General features: G+C 42.5%; 1 protein-coding gene across 1 annotated transcript in view; it reads left to right on the top strand.

Annotated features, from left to right (window-relative positions):
- The window catches only part of DGKH (diacylglycerol kinase eta), a 264,840-nt gene that overhangs the window by 5,637 nt on the left and 236,193 nt on the right, over positions 1-23,010 (top strand). The window contains exon 3 of the mRNA XM_074961404.1: positions 4,462-4,632. Within this exon, the coding sequence (XP_074817505.1) occupies positions 4,462-4,632 (171 nt within the window). The remainder of the gene's footprint in view (positions 1-4,461; positions 4,633-23,010) is intronic.

Genomic DNA, 23,010 nt, shown 5'->3' with positions numbered 1-23,010 from the left:
TTCCCTTGGTAGCCAGTGGTTAATCACCCTCACTGTTAAAAATGTGTGCCTTATTTCTAATTTGAATTTGTCTGGCTTCATCTTCCTGCCATTGGCTCTTATTATGTCTTTCTCTAATGGGTTAAAAACCCCTGGGGTATTTTCTCCCCATGAAGGTACTTAGACACTGTAATCAATGCTCTAATAAATTTGTTAGTCTCTAAGGTGCCACAAGTACTCCTGTTCTTTTTGTAATCAAATAATCTCTCAATCTTTTTGATACGCTCAACAGATTGAGCTCCTTAAATCTGTCCCTAAAAGGCATTTTCACCAACCCCACATCCTTTTTTCTGTCCCTTTCTCATTTTTTCAACATCCTTTAAAATGTGGACACCAGAACTGGATGTAGTATTCCTGTATCAGTCTCACCGATCACATATATAGAGCTAACACCTTCCTGATCCACCTCACTACTCCCCTGTTTATACGTTCAATCCTTCCATGAGCCATTTTTGCCACAACATCACACTACGCACTTATGTTCAGTTGCTTGTCCAGTATGACCCCTAAATCCTTTTCAGAGTCACTGTTTTGCAGAGTACAGTCTCCATTTGTTCTGTAGGTATGGATTGCATTTCTTGTTCCTAGATGTATTACTTTGCATTTGGCTGGCTGCAAGAAGCTGTTAGCAGTCTAGTTAAATTTGTAGTTCCCTTGCAGGTGGTCTAGGGTCCACTACTCACAGGTTCTAGATGTGACAGAAATCGGGGGTTTTAACTTAAAAATATCTAATATTGTAAGTTTAATATTTAATATGGTAAAACATATTTAAAATCAATTGCTACATGATCTAATATTTTATCAAATTCAATATATATTTTTAAATTACTCACTGACTCTCCAAAAGTAAAACTGGTTTGAAAAAGAAAATTAGATGAGTATTCTGATCTGGAAAATACTGATACTATTCATTTAAAAATGTAAAAATTCCAATGTGAGGTCTTGAACCTGGAAACATTTACACACATGGTTAACTTTAAGCACTTAAGTATTTGCAGGATCAGGGTCTACATTACATGCAACTAAATGCTGCTTTAGAGAGGGAAAAAAAAAAATCTAGGGCCTGCTCTTCCAAACACTTATGCAGGTGAGTACCCAATTGTGTAATCCCATTGAGTTATAACATACAACCTCAGAATTGTACACTTAGTTAATATGCAACCTGGTAACATGCTTGGTGTCTTAATGTGCCTTTTTTCCTGTCATGTCCTGGCTCTTTGTAGACACTGATCTTGCAGTGGTGCAACACATGGGAACAGAAGTCCATTTGTAAACTGTTTGTAGCAAGAAATGTCATTTATTTTTGGTTCTGTACAGCACTCAGCACAATGGGGCCCCAAACCGGTAATACAAAGAAATAATAATATTCATATACACAAATATTTGCAGGATCAGGCTCCATACTCGCAAATATGGGACCAAAGCCTGTCCACCTTACTCACATGTGTTGTCCCAATAACTTCAGTGTAGTGCTTACCAGTGTGAGATATTCTATTGACTTAAATTCAACAATTCACAGTGGTAAGCACTAATGTAGTAGCAAGTGTTTATAAAATCAGGATATAGCTGCATGTGAGGTCACGTTAGTATCTGAATATTAACCAAACATACACAAATATTCAGTTTGAATACACATTCCTAAAGTATACTCAAGTATTTGTAAATGAGTCAGGATCTGTTGCAGTTTGTCATCTCATTATCATAGGCTTATAGAAAAGGAGACTCATAAGTTCCCCTTTAGAGAAGAATTAAACATGGGCATATTCATTCATTCGCTTCTTTTGTTACCCACAATCAAAGGCAACTAAGATAGGATGAAAAGTGCTGTATTACAAGCAGTTATCATATCTGTGGTGTGATACTTATGGCAGGATTTGGGCCCCTAAAGATAACTGTTCCAACGAATGACACAGAAAATAATGGGCAAATTCCTTTAGAATATTTCCAGTAGATTAAGGCACTATTTAACATGAGCAAGGGTGGCAGAATCTGACTTTAAGCGTCTGACATAACAACATGAAACCAAGGCCCCGATCCTGCAAAGATTTATGCAGTGTTTAATTTCCCATACTGTGAAATCAGTGGGACTCCTCACAGTATGTGAAATTAAGGACATGAATAAGTGTCTGTAGGAGCAGGACCTAAACTATGGTTTCCATTTTGTTCCTGTAACATATCAGGGATTTCAGATTCCTTTCTAAAAACATGAATGGAATTGTGGATGGAACAGGCAGTTCTTTGCCTTATGTTAAATACACACACAGACAAACATTTGCGTTTTTCTTAAATGTTTCTGGGATAAAATACTTATCCATATACACTGATTATAAACCAACAGGCCACAAGGATGATTTTTTTTTTAAAAAGATTCTCCCAGCTGAAACACCTTTGCAGTGTGTCACGAAAGTTTGAGCTGCAGAACATGAGACTAAAAAAGTGACAATAAGCAAAAGATGCAAATGGAGAAAACAACAAATATGGTCATTAGGGACATGCACAGACAATACGAGAAAGTAACTGTAAACCTGTCCTTCCAGATGTGTAATATTTCAGACATGTGGGAGAAAACCAAAAGATACTAGTGGTGTCCTGTTTTTTATTGTTTGTATTGTGGCAGCAGTTAGAAGCCTCAATCATGGGCCAGGACCTCACGGTGCTAGGAACTGAACAAAGAACAAAAAGTTTCTGCCCCAAACAGCTTACAAGTTAAGGTTCAAACTTTAAACTGACCCAACGCAACAAAGGTCTTTCTCATCTAGAGCATAGTAGTATCTTATTTGTAAAGGCTTTCTACATACACATAACCCAATCCCAAGCAATGTTTTATACCTCAAAAAGGGAGAAAAAACAAAAAAAACCCCATGAAGTCCACTAGTGACTTTGCTATTGCTAATTGATATTACATTGAAGGGGCTCAGATTCTACAGAGACAAGTGATAGTATAAATCCTTAGGACAGGTCTATGTTACACTATAAAATTATATCAACATGACTATGTTGGTGGGAGTGTGATTTAAAAAACCTATATATTTATATAATTATAAACCCTACTGCGTATGGCATTATACCAGTATAAAGGTGCTTTATGCTGGGATACATTATTATGCTTCCTGAACCACAAGAAGTTACACCTGTGCAAAGTGCTTTTATTGTGATACACAATAGAGGAAGTCTGCAGCTTTGAAGAAGCAAAACTTTGTAATGTAGATAAGCCCTCAGAGAGTTTCTTACTGCTAGGCATGCTGGTCGCACTACCACTGGGGTTGCTAACTTTGTCTTCACTACAGTAAAGGTGTATTGTTGTTTTTTAAATCTAGAGACAACTCTCTTAATGTAAAATCCTAGTGGAGACAAGGGGCACGGTATTTTTCACCTCAGTGTAGCTAGTTGGAGTTAACACTACACCTCCCACGTGGGGTCTACCTCTACTAGCTACATGGAGAACTATCTAGGATTTTTACATCCCGATTAAAAAGTTTGGTGGTGCAATGAAGACATAGCCATTGACTTCTAGGGGAACAGACTAGACTTCTTACCAGCAGTGGTGCTGGAACTGGGGGTGCAGCAAGCTTGAAGTAGTAACAACAAACACCACGTGCATGGTTTCCACCTCCAGCACCCCTGCTTGCCAGCGGCTCAGCATCCCCACACAGCGGTCAGAGTGCGGCTGCGAGAGTAAAGTCAGCAGCTGAGACTCCAGCAGCGAACCCTAAAGCCTCGGCGCTTGCCGTGATGGGACCGGCCCGCGTTACGGGGGGACATGCGCTCGTCCTGCACGCCCCCAGCCTGCAGCGCCCGGCGGCCAGGCACGCCGTGGCTCCTACGGCTGCCCCTCCCCCCCCCCCATCGGCCATAGGTCCCTTTGTACAGCCAAGCCGCGCGGGAAGTTGCACACAGGGCGGCTGGGCAGCGAGCAGGGGAGGGGAACACGCAGCCCCCCGCAGCGGCTCAGGCGCCGGCCAGACTGAGGCGTGGGGCCCCGGGGGGGATCGATGCACCCCCCCCAGCTCCGACCTGAGGCAGCGTCGTGGGCTGGATCCTGAGCGCCCCGGGGGCGCTATCCAGCCTGTTGCTCTGAGCCGGTGCCGCCGGGGCTGTGCGGCGGGGCAGGGGGAGCCGGCTCAGGGGGGAGCGTGTCCCCCGCCGCTCTCCCGGGGCGCAGCGGCCGCCCCCAGACTCGGGCGGGAGCCGGTAGCTTGGCCCTGCCCCGGTCGCGGAGCGCTGGTGGTGGGGGGGCGGCGGAAGATGGCGGCCGGGCGGGCCGCTCCTCCAGCGCTGGCTGCGGGCTCCTCCTGGGCTTGTCCCCGCCGCCGCCTCCGCTTCCTCCTCCTCCGCCCCCCCCCCCTGCGCCGCCTCCTGCCCGGGGAGGGGAGCGGCAGCGGCAGCCCGGGCTGAGCCGAACTCGTGTGTTTCTCTCGGCAGGAGTCCGAGAAGATGGCCGGGGCCGAGGCGAGGATGAGCGGGGCCGGGATCCAGCAGCAGCCCCAGCCCCCGGCGGCGGCGGGAGACGAGTCCTCGGACAGCGAGGGGGAGCACGAGGGCCCCCAGAAACTCATCCGGAAAGTGTCCACCTCGGGCCAGATCCGCAGCAAGGTAAGAGCCGCGCCGGGCGGGATGGTCCCCGGCACACCCGGGGAGCTTCTGCCTGCTGCAGCCCGAGAGGCTGCCGCGTCCCTCCCCAGCCCTTGGGGTCTCCTCCTGCCTCCCCCGAGCTGGGGCGCCCGCCTCTGTCACCGCCTGCAGGGGGGCTGAGCGACCGGGCTCCGTGCGAGCCGCTTGCAAAGCTCGCAGCCCGCCTGCTGCGTCCCGGGCAGAGAGGGGCAGCATCCGTCCCGCCAGCCCAGCGCCTCTTCCTTGGCCGAAGCCCAGCCCTGGAGCTTTCTCCATTCACTCTCCATTGCATACCCCTCGGGCTCCCAGCTGGGCGGCCTCAGCGCTGGGAGAACGCCAGGCGGGGCTGGGTCCAGTGTGTGCCCCCGCTCGTGGGGAGCTCTCTAGCCCCAGTGACCAGCGCCTTACCTACGGCCAAGTACAGGCACAAGTTTTTGAAGCCCACAAGGGCACGTACGATTCCTCTTTGAAAGCAGGAGAGCTACGAAGGAAACATGATTTCCGTTTGAAACCCACGCTGGAAATATGGAAGGAAACGTCTATCCATTCCTCCGGTTAGGCGTGAATACGTAAAAATAGCTGCCAAAAGTTCATGTTAATGCCTAAGGGAAAGTTTTCTGGCTGGCTCGGGGCTTTGAAGTCACCCAGGTGGGAATTGCTTACATTACTTTAAAAAGAAAAGGAGTACTTGTGGCACCTTAGAGACTCTAAGGTGCCACAAGTACTCCTTTCCTTTTTGCGGATACAGACTAACACGGCTGCTACTCTGAAACCTTACATTACTTTCTCATTCTTATCGACTTCACACCTTTCCTGTAAAACTAATGCAGATAAGATTGCTCTTGAGGCTCTAAATAACCAGTGCTAAATACTTAGGAGGCTCTCAAAACACTTTACAAACTATGCCTTGATCCTGCAACTGGATCAGTACAGAGAAACTCTGCCTGCCCAATGCCCCATTGAAGTTAATGTTTCTATGGATGTAGTGAAGTCAGTAAAGACATTGTACTACTCAGCAATTATAAAATCAGTTTTTAGGCGCAAAACGACTCTGCATGCCCACATTGTCTATACAACAGGTAGTTTGAGGATCAGCGGCAGAATATGGATTTCACTTAAGTAAAAGATTAAGTGCAGCCACCTCCAGATGAAAAGCATTAACTGTTTAATAGCATAGAGTAACACTATACAACAGTTTAGGGTAGGAAGAAATCTTACTCAGAAATCCCCTGCTAAGAAGATAGGGTGACATTCCAGTGCTACTCAAAGTGGTGGTCTGTGGACTGGTGACGGTCCACGAGCCATCGGCTGCCGGTCTGCGCGCACATTGGGAGAAAAAAATTGCTGGTCCCCCACATCAGATAGCTTGAGAAGCACTGTGACATTCCCTTTTGGTTACTAAAAGTCAGTTTTACTATTACATATCTGTACTTTCCCCATTGGGGGAAATTCTTGTAGCAAAGCATTACTTAAAATTTGTTTTTGACAAATATTGCATGTTCTTTAAACTTAAAACCATATAAAAAAATGCAGTCTTGACATCTCTTGTATGTGACTATCTTCAGAATATTTAAAAAGTAACAATGTGTGACACTTCTTTTTAATATAGCAATGTTAGGTGTGTTTGTTAATTTTCAAGCATATCTGAAAAGGTTTGTAAAGGTTTGTAAAGAGATGTTATGGAGTATATGAATGTGATAGAATCAGTTCTATGAGAAATAAGATTCCACAAGTCTCCTGTTGTCTTGTATGCTAAAAAGACACCCAATGAATTGACGCTTTTGCTTAACTTAGTTTTCATCTTTTGTTCCTTTTTTTTGTTTTGTGTGTGTGAATCAGAGTTGTATAGGAAAAACTAACTACTGATTTAACTGTTGTGCAGTGTGCGTTCAGGAAATCTAGATTCTTGCTTTATCAGTTACAACTCACAGTATGCAAACCAGAATATAAATAACTCTCTTCACCTAGTTAAAAGTGATATACCTTTGTTAAAAGAGATGTAATAAATACTTCACTAGCACTTTATCTTATAATTCATGATGCATTATTTAAAAGTAGCTATATTTAGACAGACAACTCCCATTTAGTTTAAGGGTGTTGTATGTTTGATATTGTAGTGGTTGGTGGTGATCAGTGGTTATGTGAAACCACTGGAGCAAAGAACACCAAGGAACTGCTCTTTGACGCAGCTAGTCCCTTTCATTGAAATTAGATTTGTTAAGATTCACTTACTCAGTGAGTGTGTTTGTAGGCCAAGGTTTTACTTAAACGGATTGGGTTCCTCTGACAGCTAAGAATAGACTTTTGAAAGAGACCCAAAGAGGTATACTACATTTATTGCTCAAGTTTGTGGGGCAGTATAGTTTTACACTGCTGTTTTTCTCAAGTGGTTGTTTACATACTTTCTTGAAACATTTCTGCAGCTTGTATTGATTCTTTAGCTTAGAATGCAAAAGCCTCTGCTGGTAATTGTTTTTGTTTTACTTTAGGATGACTTTATTTTTAGATGTTTTGGTACAGTTGATCACTGGTGAAAACTCCATCTGCAAAGAACCACCATATGGTAATCATTCAGTAGTGGATTTTTTTAATGTTGTGTATATCATAGCATTAATCAAATATGTTTATCTTAATAGGATTGCCTGTCTTGCTCCTTTCATAAATATATATTTTGTCATTTCTAAAACTGGCAGTGCTCAAAGTTAACTGCTAAACTTCAGCTCTTCTCCTGAATTAAATACAAAAAACTTGTTTACTTGACTAAAAAAGAATAATGAAATGGGAAATGAAGAGAGAGAAAACTGCCTTTGAAGACCACATTAGACTGATCAGTTATACATTGCTCCTCAACTAAGACTTCTGCTTCAGCATTATTTATTGAAGGTCCAATTTTGCCCCACTTACTTATGTGGAGTAGCAGTTGTCTCCACAAGTTTCAGTGGTATTATTTTCGCCGTACGTTACCACTCAACATGTGTAAGAGTGACAGGATCAGATCTTTAAGTAACGTAGCTGTTTTATTTGGATGTGAATTTAGTAATGTGATATTACGTGTGGGTTCGGCTCGGATGGCTAAGTTTCAAGCTTAACAACAAAAACTACCCGTCCACACTCTAAGGGCATGTTCATGGTACAAATACGACCATTGTCCATATCAAAATTCTGTCAGTGAATCTTAATTATCCTCTGTACCCTCCAGAAGGCTGGAAGGCAAACAAATTTGGGCTCTGACAAACTGAGGTGGAGGGAGCAAGTTGTGAAGTTGAAGACTGAAAATATCCTTCGAGAAAGCATCTTCTTTTAAACCTGGGAGCTGTTTGCTTAAGCACCTTGCTGTTTTCCACTGCCAAGGCATCATGCAAAGAGATAGAAAGTCTATAAGGTATCCAGAACCCAAATCATTTAGTGCTCTTATAAGTTAAAATCAGAATCTTTAAAGCTTACCCTGGAAGCTGCTGCTTACTATGGTGCACAGGTGTAATATAGTCTCTGCAGAAAATGCCACTAAATAAACAGTTTGCCACATTCTGTATCATCTGAAGTTTGAGAGGTCTTCAGCTGCAGTCCCAAATAGAGGGCATTGCAATAAATTCATAAGTAACTTGAGTTCCCCCACTTTTTTTCCCTCACTGTGAATGAGGAAGTACACATTTAATATTTAAAATGTTGCTCACTGGGATAACCCTATAAAATAAACATCTCCTTTTCATGAGGGCTGTTGAGAAACAGCATTCATACAGTTTTATAGCTACATGCTCAGTGCTGTACCAACAATATTATATGCAAGACAATTAACCTAAAATAGCAGAAAACACTCTGCAGTCCAAAGGCCAAACTCTGTCCTTATTTACACTAAAATGTGGCTTATTATTTCAGTTCCTTTCAAGATGATAGTTCAAAAGTTTCTTCAAAGTAGACAGTACCTACTTAAACAGAACAGGTAGCTTATTCCAGCTGTTTGGGGCAGCAGTTCCAAAAGTCTGCCTATCATATTCAGTTTGGTTCTAGTCACTTTAAAATGCAACTGGGTTTAGTGAGGAGCAAACTACAATCTAAGAAAACTGCCTTGTTTCAGTTCTTAGGAATTGAAGCCTATCTGGGAAAAGAGGTTTCAATTTAGAGCTGGTACATTTTTAAAAAGTTTGCTTGTCTCAGGGAAATGGTCCCTGAAACACTATGAAGCAGATTAGATAGATGAGTGTAGTTACAAGTTCTGCTCCTCATTGACCAAGTGGGTATCTTCCGTAGCTGACCTTGCTCCTCAGATGTGTGGTTGTTTTTCCAACCTCTGGTTTATTGTGGGATGAAAAGGTTCAGAAAAGGGCAACTAAAATGATTAGGGGTTTGGAACGGGTCCCATATGAGGAGAGATGAAAGAGGCTAGGACTTTTCAGCTTGGAAAAGAGGAGATGAGGGGGGATATGATAGAAGTATATAAAATCATGAGTGGTGTGGAGAAAGTGAATAAGGAAAAATTATTTACTTGTTCCCATAATATAAGAACTAGGGGCCATGTCAAGGTTTCTTCCCCACTCTGAACTCTAGGGTACAGATGTGGGGACCTGCATGAAAGACCCCCTAAGCTTATTCTTACCAGCTTAGGTTAAAACTTTCTCAAGGTACAAACTTTTACCTTTTGTCCTGGACCTTATGCTGCCACCAAAGTGTCTAACAAAAATAACAGGGGAAGTGCCTACTTGGAAACATCTCCCCCTCCCCCCCCCCATATCCCCCCAAGCAGTACACCCCCTTTCCTGGGGAAGGCTTGATAAAAATCCTCACCAATTTGCATTGGTGAACACAGACCCAAACCCTTGGATCTTAAGAACAATGAAAAAGCAATCAGGTTCTTAAAAGAAGTATTTTAATTAAAGAAAAAGTAAAAGAAAAACCTCTATAAAATCAGGAAGGGAAATACCTTACAGAGTAGTCAGATTCAAACATAGAGAATCCCTCTAGGCAAAACCTTAAGTTACAAAAAGACACAAAAACAGGAATATACATCCCATTCAGCACAACTTATTTTATCAGCCATTTAAACAAAACAGAATCTAACACATATCTAACTAGATTGCTTACTAACTCTTTACAGGAGTTCTGACCTGCATTCCTGCTCTGGTCCCGGCAAAAGCATCACACAGACACAGAGAGAGGACCCTTCTCCCCCCTCCCCTGCTTTGAAAGTATCTTGTCTCCTCATTGGTCATTTTGGTCAGGTGTCAGCGAGGTTATCTTAGCTTCTTAACCCTTTACAGCTGAAAAGGTTTTTCCTCTGGCCAGGAGGGATTTAAAGGTGGTTAACCTTCCCTTTATATTTATGACAGGCCACCAAATGAAATTAATGGGCAGCAGGTTTAAAACAAATAAAAGGAAGTTCTTCTTCACACAGTGCACAGTCAACCTATGGAACTCCTTGCCTGAGGAGGTTGTGAAGGCTAGGACTATAACAGGGTTTAAAAGAGAACTGGATAAATTCATGGAGGTTAAGTCCATTAATGGCTATTAGCCAGGATGGGTAAGGAATGGTGTCCCTAGCCTCTGTTTGTCAGAGAGTGGAGATGGATGGCAGGAGAGAGATCACTTTCACGCTCCAACTATAAAAATAAAATAATTAAATTGACACTATATTTTTATTGTCTTCAGTATGTAACACCAACTGTTTATGAAACAGGACTTTCAGAAATGTTTTAAATTCTACCACATGCTTCATAGTGCTAAGTCTCTTTAGTCAGTTGCTGTTTGCTTCTGGTATAGGTTTCTCTCTAGTAAGTGGCTGATGACAGTATTAATATTAGATTTCAGTGAATATTATTTTCTCTTCTGTAATCTGTTTTGTCTAGGGTTTATTTGGCAGTATCAGACTTGGATACCATCTGACCAGTTGTAAGCCCAATGGTAATTTGAGAATACAGTATTATTTTCTGTACAAAAATCTGTCATGAGAATGTTAAGGTGGCAAATCGAACTTTAACTTAGTTCTCTTTGCGTATGTGTTATGGTTGTCCGTTTGACCATATACTAATTCTCAAATTCAAAGTAACTGGCAATTTATTTTTCAATAATAGAAACACACGTAGCATCTTTAAATTATATCGTCATGCATATTCACAAGGGGCAGATTTAAAGTCAGAAAATGTGCAGTAGTCCTCCTTAATTTCTTTGGCCTGACACTGTCTGCAGACTCTACAGGGAATGAGCCTGGGAATTGCTTGCCTCAACCCATGTGTACCTGCACTGTTGTTTCCAATACACAACTAAGTTAGTTATGCAGACATGCACAGCCCAACCGTCCTTAGCTGAATGTTTCTGAAACTTACTGAGAATGAGATTTTTTTTCAATTCAATTTAACAGTTTTGAATTCAAGCAGCTCTTGTCATTGGGGGCTGTTCTGTAAATTCAAAATCAGCTTTTCACTTTAGGACGTTTCAATTGTAGTCTTGTTCACAAAAGGATAGAATAATTATTTTCATAATTGGAATAGTGCACTCTTTCTCCACCCTGCTCATAATTATATTACTGAACCACATTACACAATTTTCCAGAAAAAAATCACTCTTGGAATATTTTAGCCCCAAACATGACAGTTTCAGAAAGTTATGAGCTATTGAACATGGAGTGTAGGGGAGAGTGCAGTTAGAATGGAAAAGTTATTCTATTTTAAGAATAGTGGTCATTGCCACTTCAATCTGTAATATACGTTTGTATAGCTGAAATTAAATCTGTTGTAATTTTTTTTGTAATATATACATTGGCAAAACTTATGCTGCTTCTCGCTATATATCAGAAGTGGGGGAGGAAAGTGAGATGCTTATAAAAATCTGTGGTAGATAGCCGCAAGTAGTTCTTGAAAGAGACTAATTGCTTTTGGTGTGTTTTTTTTTTTTTGAGGAGTATATTTTCTTGAAAGGGTTGATACTATTTTGGTTAGAAAAATAACAGAAATAGAACTGTTTCCTGCTGGCTGGTGAGCTACAGATGTGAAGAAAGGCAGGATAATCAGACATTTATCTAGATTAGTGTGAGAAATTTTCTTTTTATTGCTTTCTGTATCAATTTTTTTTAAAAGGGGTTGGGGAACAAAGGTCAAGAGAATCTTTACCCAGTTTTATGCACGTGTGGAAAACTTCCACAGAACTCCTCATACGTGTTTGTGTAACCTGTCTATATCTGAAAGTCTTTTCCGCAAATCTTTCAAGACTTTATAACAACAATAAATATTAAGGATAATCTATTATTTATATGTTGGTAGTTTCCAAGAGGAAGACCGCATTTGCTGAAACATAATTGGTAAATATATCCTCACGGCAATACTGTAGCTTTCTTTTTGTTTTTTTGGCCCTACTTTGTATATTTGGGTGCTGCCTTTTAAATATTGAGTGACTCACATTATTATAGTTCAGTATTCCTGAGTGCTGGTTTAAGGAACACTTTACATGCTTTAAACAGCTTTCCAGGTCAAGTTATTTAAATCAGGATTATTCCAATTAGTTGAATGCAATTTTGTAGTAATATATATATATGGAGGAGGAAAATGGACAAGGTCTAACAAATTATTAGCCTTGCAATGTGTTTTCCTTTTAACTGTGGAATGAACATTTAAATGTTAAGGCTTATGTTTGACTAGCAAAGATTGTTTAAGGCTTCTTTGAAAAATGACATTTAAAATTAATGTCCTCTCAGTTTTTCTGGGTTTTAGCAAATTCTGTTTGTTCAGATGGGTGTGACTAGGAAGTGTTTGCACTCCATGTAAGAATAATTGATGCTGTTTTATTAATTATAATTAAAATAAATAATACCTAATGGCCACACAATAATACCTCAAGACCAGACTGCTTCTCACCTTTCCCCTCTGCTTACCGAATGCCCTTCTGGATAAAGAGTCAGACTGAACAACATCTTGCAGTATGACCTAAAGGTCAGCAAACTCTGGCTTTGATGGAGTGCAAGAAGGAGTGTATTCCTGAAGAAAGAGCCCCCTCTAACAAAAATACCTTATCCCATCAAATTCACGTGTCCAACTCTAGCCCCAGATGGCAAGAGTATTCTGTAACTGCCACACCAAGGCACAGGGATGGAATACTCTAGGAAACAGCTGGGCCTCAATCCATTTAGGGCTTTATAGATAATCCATCCACATCTTGAATTGTTCCCAGCGGTGAATAGCAGAGCATAGGTTTAATTTGCTCACGTTAGACTGCCACATTTCATTATGTACTAGCTGGAACAGCCAAGTAGTTTTCAATAGTAGCCTATAGTAGAATGCATAGTATGACAGTAGTCTGTCCTGGAAGTAACCAAAGCATTAGATTACTGTGATACATGAGAATGGAAGGCTAGGATGTCTAGGCTATCTGAGGATGATAGAAAGCACCCTACACAAAAAATGTCACTTGATTTAGGAATGGTGATGGTTTCAATAAGACCATTATGAGCCTCTGAAATGGAGGCTGAGCATAACTCCTTATTTGAGGGATAAATTGCAGACACTGCCCATTCCTTATAGTTTCTGCACCCATCCATCTGTGAGCATCACCTTCGTTTTGTCTGGGTTAAGCTTCATTCGGTTAGCTTTCATCCAGAATTCTATCTCAGCCAGGCACATATGGCATGGAGACTGCAGAGTCTGAGCTCAATGAGAGAGTCATGTAGAGCAGGGTATTGGCATACTAAATGACTGCAGCCCCAAATATGAGGTGAAGCAGCACTGTGTAAGTGCAAAACCATATTAACATTATCTGATGGGGGTAATTAAGGCAGAGAGAGGTTCAGTGACGTGGCAGAATGGACCCCTGGAATTGGCATTGGATGCAGAATCAAGAGAACTGGATTCTAGTCTACTTTTCTGTGATTTGCTTATTGTTTCTTACTAGTATTTGGAGTGAGGATAGGCTGTGCTGTGTATGCATGTGTTATTTGCTCAGCTGTATGGTGAACATACATATCTTGTTAAGTGTGTAATGAATGAGATTGGCTTCCTCAGAAATTATTAACATGGCCAGGTCTGGTTCTCTCCCCCCCCCCCCCCCCCCCAGTTTAATAATTTGGTGACCTGACAATCTCACTTTTTAAAAAAACAAAACAACTTTCTATCTTCCCCTGTGGAGAAGGGGAAAAATTATATCTCCACTTACCCCCTGGCACCCTCCACCCCTCCCTCCCAAAAAGGGAAATTTCAAAACCAAAACTTCATTTAAAAAACCTCCCTAACAATTATGGTTGCTGATTGACAACAATTTAGTTAGCTCTCACATTGTTACTAAAACCAAGAAACTAAGAGCAAGGGGCAACTAAGAGCAGGCAAACACATAGTTGTGGCGTGTAAGTCTTACACTGCACGCATAATAAACAGGAATATTATTCTTACAAAGCACGTGTTTCATCACAATGCAGCAACCATAATGGTGGCCCAAAATAGCTGTTATTTCATTGGTAAGCTCAAAATATAAACACTACACAAGATACTTAGAAAAAGAAAAATAGGCCCTGATCCCGCAAACCACGTAAGCATGTGCTGAAATTTAAGCATGTTAGTAGTCCAATTGATGTTTATGGTATTTATCACATTCTTCAAGTGAAGCACGTGCTTAAGTGCTTTTGCTGGATCAGGACCATAAAAGTTATATATACATATTAATGCCACATTGGTCAACAAGTCCATATATATACTTATGCTTTTCTCTGTTACAGTACTTATATTTGCTATTTTATTTGAATAATATATTTTTCAAATAAGTTTGTCATTTGATAAATGTTAATGTTAAGCAGTATTCTTTTAAAAAGAAAAGATTTAGATAAATACTGAAGCCAAAATAACATAACTCTCCTACAGGGATGATTGGAGATTTTAACATTGTTGTGTTGTGATGAAATAGGCATTACTTTATATTGAGAAAAATGTTTATTATGTGTGTAGTGGCCTTTATGATGTCCTTAGCAATTCATTTCTCTGCTTTTAAGTGTTTGGGTTTTGTAAATGATGTGAGAGGTAGCTGCATTATGGTCACTTAGTAACCTTAATGGGTATTTGAAACTAAGTATTTCTTTTTTGTGAGGTTGTGAGATTCCGTACTTGTTCAATGGAAAGTTAATCTCCCTCAATCCCCCTCCAGGACTACACAACAAAATGCTTTGAGAGGATTTACACATCACAATCCTGTGGGTCCTCCCTGAAAGGAATGAATGAAACTCCTGGGGTAAAACCAGGGGTGGCAGGTTTGTAGAAACTTTGGTGGTGCCCAAACTCTGCCCCCCACCTGCCTAAGGCTCTGGAAGGGAGTTTGGGTGGGGGGTGCAGGCCTGGGGTGCAGGCCCTGGGCTGGGGATTAGGGTGCAGGAGGGGTGCAGGGTGCAGGCTCTGGGAGGGAGTTTGGGTGGGGGAGGGGGTCTGGGGTGCAGGTTCTGCGATGGAGTTTGGGTGCTGGGTGCAGGCTCTGGGCAGGGGATGGGGGTGCAGGAGGGGGTGAGGGGTGCTGGCTCTGGGAGGGAGTTTGGGTGTAGCCCCTGGGCTGGGGCAAGGGGAGGGGTGAGGGATTCAGGCTCTGGGAGGGAGTTCAGACGGCTGGGGTGTAGGCTCTGGGAGGGAATTTGTGGACAGGAGAGGGTGTGCAGGAGGGGGTGGGGGTGCAGGCTCTGGGATGGAGTTTGGGTGCAGGCTCTGGGAGGGAGTTTGGGGGCAGGAGGGAGTGTGTGGGGAGGGGTGTGTGGGAAGAGGGAGGGAGTTTGGGGATAGGAGGGGGTGCAGGGGTGAGGGCTGTGGCGTGGGGCTGGGGATGAGGGATTCATGATACTGGAGGGGGCTCAGGGCTGGGGCAGAGGGTTTGGGTCCAGGGGGATGAGGGCTCTGGCTAGGGCTGGGGATGAGGGGTTTGGGGCGTTGGAGAGGCTCAGGGCTATGGCGGAAGGTAGGGTAAGGGCAGCCTGCCCTGCCATTAGTGAATGGGGGGCACTAGGACCCTGCAGCAGCAGTTGATGCCGGGGGCTGGCAGAGCAGAGGCAGTGTGAGCTGCAGGCTCCGGGGCCAGGGGAGGTGAGTGGGGGCAGCAAGTGGGGGCTGGGGGGGGGAGCTGAGGGGAGGAGGCCCTAAATGTTGGTGGAGCTGGGCCCCCAGGCCCTGAATATTGCTGGAGCCCGGGCACCACCGGCCAATACAACTCGCTGCCCCTGTGTAAAACAATGCTGTGTACTCATGTAATCTTGCAGGTCTAGCATGCTTCTGTGCTGTGATGACCTGACTAAGGCCTGGTTTACACTAGAAAATTATGTTGGTTTAATTCTTCCATCGACCTAGCTAGTGCCTCTCGGGGAGGTGGATTACGTACTGCTACAGGAGAACTGCTCCCATTGGTGTAGATCGTGTCTACACTGAAGCGCTACAGCGGCCTAGCTTCAGTGGTGCAGCTGTGCTGCTGTAACTTTTGAAGTGTATCCATACCCTACATGCTACATCTCTGGAGATTTAACTAGATCCAGAGGGGTTACAGGCCACATTGGATAGCCACGTACTGTTACATGGTTGCTTAATCCCAGGTGCTCATTTTGTGACTGTCTCACTGACATCACTTATGGCTGTTGTACTCAGGAACAACAGCGGGGGCAGTGCCTACACCAGATCTAATTCTGTGAGTGTCCACACTGAAATGTTACTCCCGCCAATGTAAGTCGCCCACTACATCGACCTAATAACTCCATCTCTCAAGAGGCGTAGTGCTTAGGTTGATGTAGTTAGGGTGACACAGTGTCCATGTAGATACTGCGTTACTTACATCATCTGTTGGCTGTCAGCCCTGTGCGGGGCTAAAAGCTGGAGCCTCCCTGCCCTGAGCTGTCAGCCCCCAGTGGTGGGGCTCCAGTTCAGGCTGTCAGCCACCCACTACTGCCCCGCTTCAGTTGGTGCAAGTGCTCCCTGTGAGGATACACATCACTGGCAGAAGGAGGGTAGTGTAGACATGGAAAATCATAGTAATTACCATGGTGGCTGTATGTCGACCTAACTGAGATCAACTTAATTTTGTAGTGTAGACAAGGCCGCAATGAGGAGGATGGGCTTTCCCTGGTTTAGTAACAGCCGAGGAAGTCTGAATGGGTCATTGTAGCCAGTTGTTAGTCCCAGCTGCCCATCAGGGAGAGATTCCTCCTTCCACTTATGCATCTAATATTGATCATGGAAGAGATAGATGCACACAGCCACACCTGTACTTGTTTTGAATCTCTCTTAGTAACTTGTGCCTCCTGACATCCCCTCATTCTTTCCTGACTGCTGCTCTGTGAGGGTTCATGTGGTAACTTGCACAGAGAGAGAATGGGACAGGGCTCAAGGAGGGCTGTTGAGGATGTATATTTGGAGGAATCCTGGGTACATGTGGTTGCTGCCTCCTGAGTGGTGACACTCCCTACTGTTGTGTGATGTGTGCTAGGCAACTCTACTCTCTTCTGCATCATCAGTACCGACCTATTTCAGTTTGATCATTGTGGAACTGTTACTCTGGAAGCGAAATAAATCCCTTCCTTACTGCTGCCGAAGTATTGTCACCATTTATTATTACTTGACTATTCACACATCACTATGTTTGTGCTTTACGGACAAACATTAACAGGTCTCTCTCCTAAGGAACTGACAATTAAAATGAGATATACTGTAACAAAGGATGGCAGAAGGTAATGGGGTGGGGTATGGAAGGCAAGGGTTGCATTAATGAAAGATTATGATGTACCAATTGTTACATACATTGTTAATTTCTTTTGTGTGTTAATTTTCAGTATTATAATATATGAATACTGTTGGGGATGAAGGCTGGGTAGAGATCTGCAATAGAAGGTTAACCGAGAAATGAGTCACTTGGGTCAGCAAAGAAGAGCAAACATTTCAGGTTAAACCAGAGCTTTTAAGGAAACAAAAATGTATTTTTATAGTTCACACAGCTTCTCATTAAAGGCAGAATAAACAGACTTAACCTTCGTAGTCGTCAGACCTGTTGCTCTTTGATATTGTTAAATTTGATTTTTCCCCAGGAGTGAATTTGTCTGAGCAGACACTGCATACAATATAGAAGTCTCCATTACAATATAATGTACCTTTGCAGGAAATAGCTGAAGTTAAGAAGCTTTCTTCACGAAGTTTGATTGACTGCTGCCTGTTCTTTGTGTCATGAATGAACATTGGACTAAGGTGTTTTATAGCAAGACACTATTTCCTGTCTGTTTCAGGTTTTATCTTTTAAGATTCAATGAAAGAATTTCTCCCTGTACTGGATCCCCTGCTTAGAATTTTGTAGCCCCTTTACACACACTAATGCTTTATTATTTATTTTATTATGAATTTATTATTAGCATTATAGTAGTGCTCATAATCGGTCTAAGAGCTATAGCCATGCAAGACACTGTCCCTGTCTCAAAGAGGTTAACCTCTAGAGGTTATATTGTGCTTCGGCACTCCATGCTGCGTATGCAAAGATGTGTAGCTGTTCTGTTCCAGGAGCAGGGAAAGGAAATGTGCCTACACTCTGCTCACCTATTTCTGGAGAATAGCGTGTGACTAGTACCCATTCACCCCTGAAGCCAAGGCCTGGGTAGGCAGCTTTTGTACAGGAGTGTAATCTTACCCTCCTTATGTCCCTGTGCAACTGCACAACCCTAGGCCACACTCTTGCCCTAGGAAGACAAGCAACAGATAAAGGTAGGGAAAAGGAATAGAAAATTAAATTATTATTTTAAATCAGCTATTATTAAATATCAGCTATTCCCTTTGCTATTCTAAGTAGCAATGGTCAGCTGGGCAGTTTCTTGTATTTTGATAGAAGTGGGTCTTAAGGAGGACAGTGTGGGTATTGGCCTTACAGACCCGTTGATGGAGGGTATTCCTTGTAGAGATAGGTGAGCAAGATAACATAAGAATGGCCATACTGGGTCAGACCAATGGTCCATCTAGCTCAGTATCCTGTCTTTGGAGAGAGTGAGCAGAACAGGACAATTTATTGAGTGTCATCCAGTCCCAGCTTCTAGCAGTCAGAGGTTTAGAGACACCCAGAGCATGGGGTTCCATCTCTGACCATCTTAGCTAATAGCCATTGGTGGACGTATCCTCCATGAACTTCTCATTCTTGTTGGAACCCAGTTATACCTTTAGTCTTTGCAGCATCCCCTGGCACTGAGTTCCACAAGTTGACTGAGTTGCATAGAGAAGTATTTCCTTATGTTGGAGGCTTGGAAGCATAACTTCCTTATGTTTTTTTTAAACCTCCTGGTTCATGTGTGATGTGAAGGGTAAAGAGCACTTATTCACTTTCTTCACACCATTCATGATCTTCTAGTCTGCTATCATATCTCCCCTCAGTCATCTCTTGTGCAAACTGAACAGTCCCAGTCTTTTTAATTTCTCCTCATATGGAAGCTGTTCCATCCCCCTAACCATTTTTATTGCCCTTCTCTGTACTTTTTTCAATTCTATTATAACTTTTTTGAGATGGGATGACCAGAATTGCATGCAATATTTAAGGTATGGGTGTACCAAGGATTTATATAGTGGCATTATGACACTTTGTCGTCTTATCTATCCCTTTTCTAATGGTTCCTAACTTTCTGTGAGCTTTTTGACTGCTACTTTACATTCATAGAATCCCTCCCCCCATTGAACAGATGTTTTCAGAGAGCTAGTCACGATGATTCCAAGATCTTTGTTTCGAGTGGTAACATAATTTAGACCCCAGCATTTTGTATGTATAGTTGGGATAACATTTTCCAATGTGCATTTTTCAACATTGAGTTTCATCGCCATCTTTTTGTCCAACCCCAGTTTTGTGAGATCCCTCTAACTCTTCGCAGTCAGCTTAGGTCTTAACTATCTTGTGTAGTTTAGTATTGTCTGCATACTTTGCCACCTCACTGTTGACCCCTTTTCCCAGATCATTTATGAATAAGTTGAACAGCCCTGGTACCAGTCCAGATCTTTAGAGGGTCCTTGCTATTTACCTCTCTCCACTGTGAAAGTGGACCATTTATTCCTATCCTTTATTTCCTATATTTGAGCCAGTTACTGATCCATCAGAGGACTTTTCCTCTTATCCTCTGACTGCTTACTTTTCTTAAAGCCTTTGCTGAGAGACGTTGTCAAAGGCTTTCTGAAAGTCAAAGTACACTATATCCACTGGATTACCATTTTTCACATGTTTTTGAACCTCCTCAAAGAATTCTAACAGATCGGTGAGGCATGATTCACCTTTACAAAAGCTGTGTTGACTCTTTCCCCAACATATTGTGTTCATCTATGTGTCTGATTATGCTGTTCTTTTATGTGGTTTGCCAGTTTGCCTGGTACTGAAGTCAAGTTTACTGACCTGTAATTACCAGGATTGCCTGTGGAGTCTTTTTTTTTCTTTTCTTTTCTTAAATTGGCATTACATTAGCTATCCAACAGTGTTCTGGTACACAGGATCATTTAAGTATTAGGTTAATACCACAATTAGTAGTTCTGCAATTTTGTATTTGAGTTCCTTCAGAACCCTTTGGTGAATACCATCTGGTCTTGGTGACTTATTACTGTGTAACTTATCAGTTTGTTCCCAAATCTCCTTTACTGACACCTGAGTCTGGGACAGTTCCTCTGATTTTCTCCTAAAAAGAATGGCTCTGGTGTGGCAATCTCTCTCTCATCCTCTGAAGTGAAGACCAGTGCAAAGAATTAATTTAGCTTCTCCACAATGGTTGTGTCTTCCTTTAGTTCTCATTTATCACACTGATTGTTCAGTGGTCCCACTAATTGATTGGCAGGTTTTCTGCTTCTGAAGTACTTAAACAAATTTCTGTTTGTTAGTTTGTGTCTTTTGCTAGTTGCTTTCCAGTTGTTTGTTTTTTGGCCTGTCTAGGTATACTATTAAATTCTGGCAAATGAAGTGTGTTCCTTTTTATTTCTTTAGGAGGATTTGAATTCCAATTAAGATTTCTTTGTGTGTCTAGCCATACTTATGAGGAGGGGCTGAGGGAACTGGGATTGTTTAGTCTGCGGAAGAGAAGAATGAGGGGGGATTTGATGGCTGCTTTCAACTACCTGAAAGGGGGTTCCAAAGAGGATGGATCTAGACTGTTCTCAGTGGTAGCAGATGACAGAACAAGGAGTAATGGTCTCAAGTTGCAGTGGGGGAGGTTTAGGTTGGATATTAGGAAAAACTTTTTCACTAGGAGGGTGATGAAGCACTGGAATGGGTTACCTAGGGAGGTGGGGGAATCTTCTTCCTTAGAGGTTTTTAAGGTCAGGCTTGACAAAGCCCTGGCTGGGATGATTTAGTTGGGGATTGATCCTGCTTTGAGCCGGGGGTTGGACTAGATGACCTCCTGAGATCCCTTCCAACCCTGATATTCTATGATTCCATGATCTCTTTTACTCTTAGCCGCGGTAATGTTTTTTTTGGTCCTCCTACTGTTTTTTTTAAAATTTTGGGGTATATATTTGGTTTAAAAGTCTATTATGGTGTTTTTAAAAAGTTTCCATGCAGATAGCAGGCATTTCACTCTTGTGTTCCCTTTAATATCCATTTAACTAGCCTCCTAATTTTTGTGTAGTTCCCCTGTATGAAATTATATGCTCCTATAGCGGGTTTTCTTTAGTATTTCCCCTCCCCCCCAAAAAAGGATGTTAAATGTAATTACATTATGGTCATTATTACCCAGCGGTTCAGCTGTATTAACCTCTTGGATCAGATCCTGTGCACCACTTAAAACTAAATCAAGAATTGCCTTTCCCCTCGTGGGTTTCAGGACTAGCTACTCCAAGAGCAGTCATTAAAGGTGTCTACAAATTTTATCTCTGCATCCTGTCCTTAGGTGACTTTTTCCCAGTCATTATGGGAATTGCTGAAATCCCTCATTATTATTGGCTATTCTGTTTTTTGTAGCCTCTCCAATCTCCCTGAACATTTCACAATCACATCACCATCCTGGTCAGGTGGTCAGTAGTATATTCCTACTGCAATACTGTTGTTGTTCAAGCATGGAATTTCTATCCATAGAGATTGTCTGGTACTGTTTGATTCATTTAAGATTTTTACTATATTTGACTCTATCCTTTTTTCACATATAGTGCCACTCCCTCCAGAAGATGACCTACTCTGTCATATCTATATACAGTGGAACCCCGTTTTGGGACCGGGGCCTGATCAGATAATCCAGAGAATGGGCACAGAGCTTCAGCCCCGGGCGATGGGACTCGGGCTGTCAGTCTCAGGCAGCAGGGCTCACGCCCCAGTCATATTAATCAAACTGGGGCTGAGAGCTGGAGCCCTGCTGCCCGGGCTGTCAGCCCCAGTTTGGTTAATATGGACAGCCAGATAATGGAGGCTCGGATAAACGCAGTTCTACAGTATTTTGTACCCTGGTATTACCGTGTCCTATTGATTATCATCATTCCATCAAGTTTCTGTGATGCCTATTATATCAATATCCTCATTTAATATCAGGCACTCAAGCTCACCCATCTTAGTATTTAGACTTACTGTATTTATGTACAAGCACTTATAAAATTTGTCAATATTTAGTGGTCTGCCTTTATATGCTGTAATTGAATGGGATTTTTTTTGTTTAATTGTTTCTCTTCAGTTCCTACCCGTACTTTATCAATTTCGATCCTCTGGTCTTTACTAGGATATAGAGTATCCCCTTTAACAAATCTTTCCCTAAAGGATGTGTCTGTCCTAACCATGTGCTCCTCCGCAGCTGGTGGCTTACCCCAATCCCTTAGTTTAAGAACTCTTATATGGCCTTTTTAACTTTACATGCCAGCAATCTGGTTCTGTTTTGGGTTGGTTGGAGTTCATCCTTCCTGTATAGGCTTCTCCTTTCCCAAAAGGTTCCCCAGTTCCTAATAAACCTAAATCCCTTCTCCAAAAACCACTGTCTCATTCATGCCTTGATATCTTGCGGTTCTGCCTTTCAAACTGGCACTGCACGTGGAACTGGAAGCATTTGCTTCTGCTCCAATTGGATGTTCTCCTTCCCTGAAACTTTCATCCTCCTCAACAGCTCAGAGGCTGTCTGACTGGGAGTGGGACAGCTCTCCTGTGTCCCAGAAAGTTTCGTCTGTATACTTCTCTGTCTTCCTTAGCTCCTCCAATTCAGTCCCACTGGCTTGAGAGACCCAATTCTGTCTCTGAGGGCCATGAGTTGCTTGCACCAGATGTGTACACATGCCACCTGCCCACAAGGCAGGTAATCATACACGCTGCATTCAGTGCAGTAAAATGGAGTGCCCCATCTCTGCTGTTGGACTTCTGCGTGCATTATTTTTCTATTCCTGAAGGGGTTTTTTGTGTGTGTGTGTGTGTGTGTGGTTTTTCCATTGGCGGGATTATTGGCCCAAGTTTAGAGACTGTTTA

The sequence above is a fragment of the Natator depressus genome, chromosome 1 (genome assembly GCF_965152275.1).
Source record: "Natator depressus isolate rNatDep1 chromosome 1, rNatDep2.hap1, whole genome shotgun sequence".
NCBI classification, from domain to species: domain Eukaryota; kingdom Metazoa; phylum Chordata; order Testudines; family Cheloniidae; genus Natator; species Natator depressus.
The sequence above is the reverse complement of the archived record's forward strand: the minus strand, read 5'-3'. Positions and strand labels throughout refer to the sequence as shown.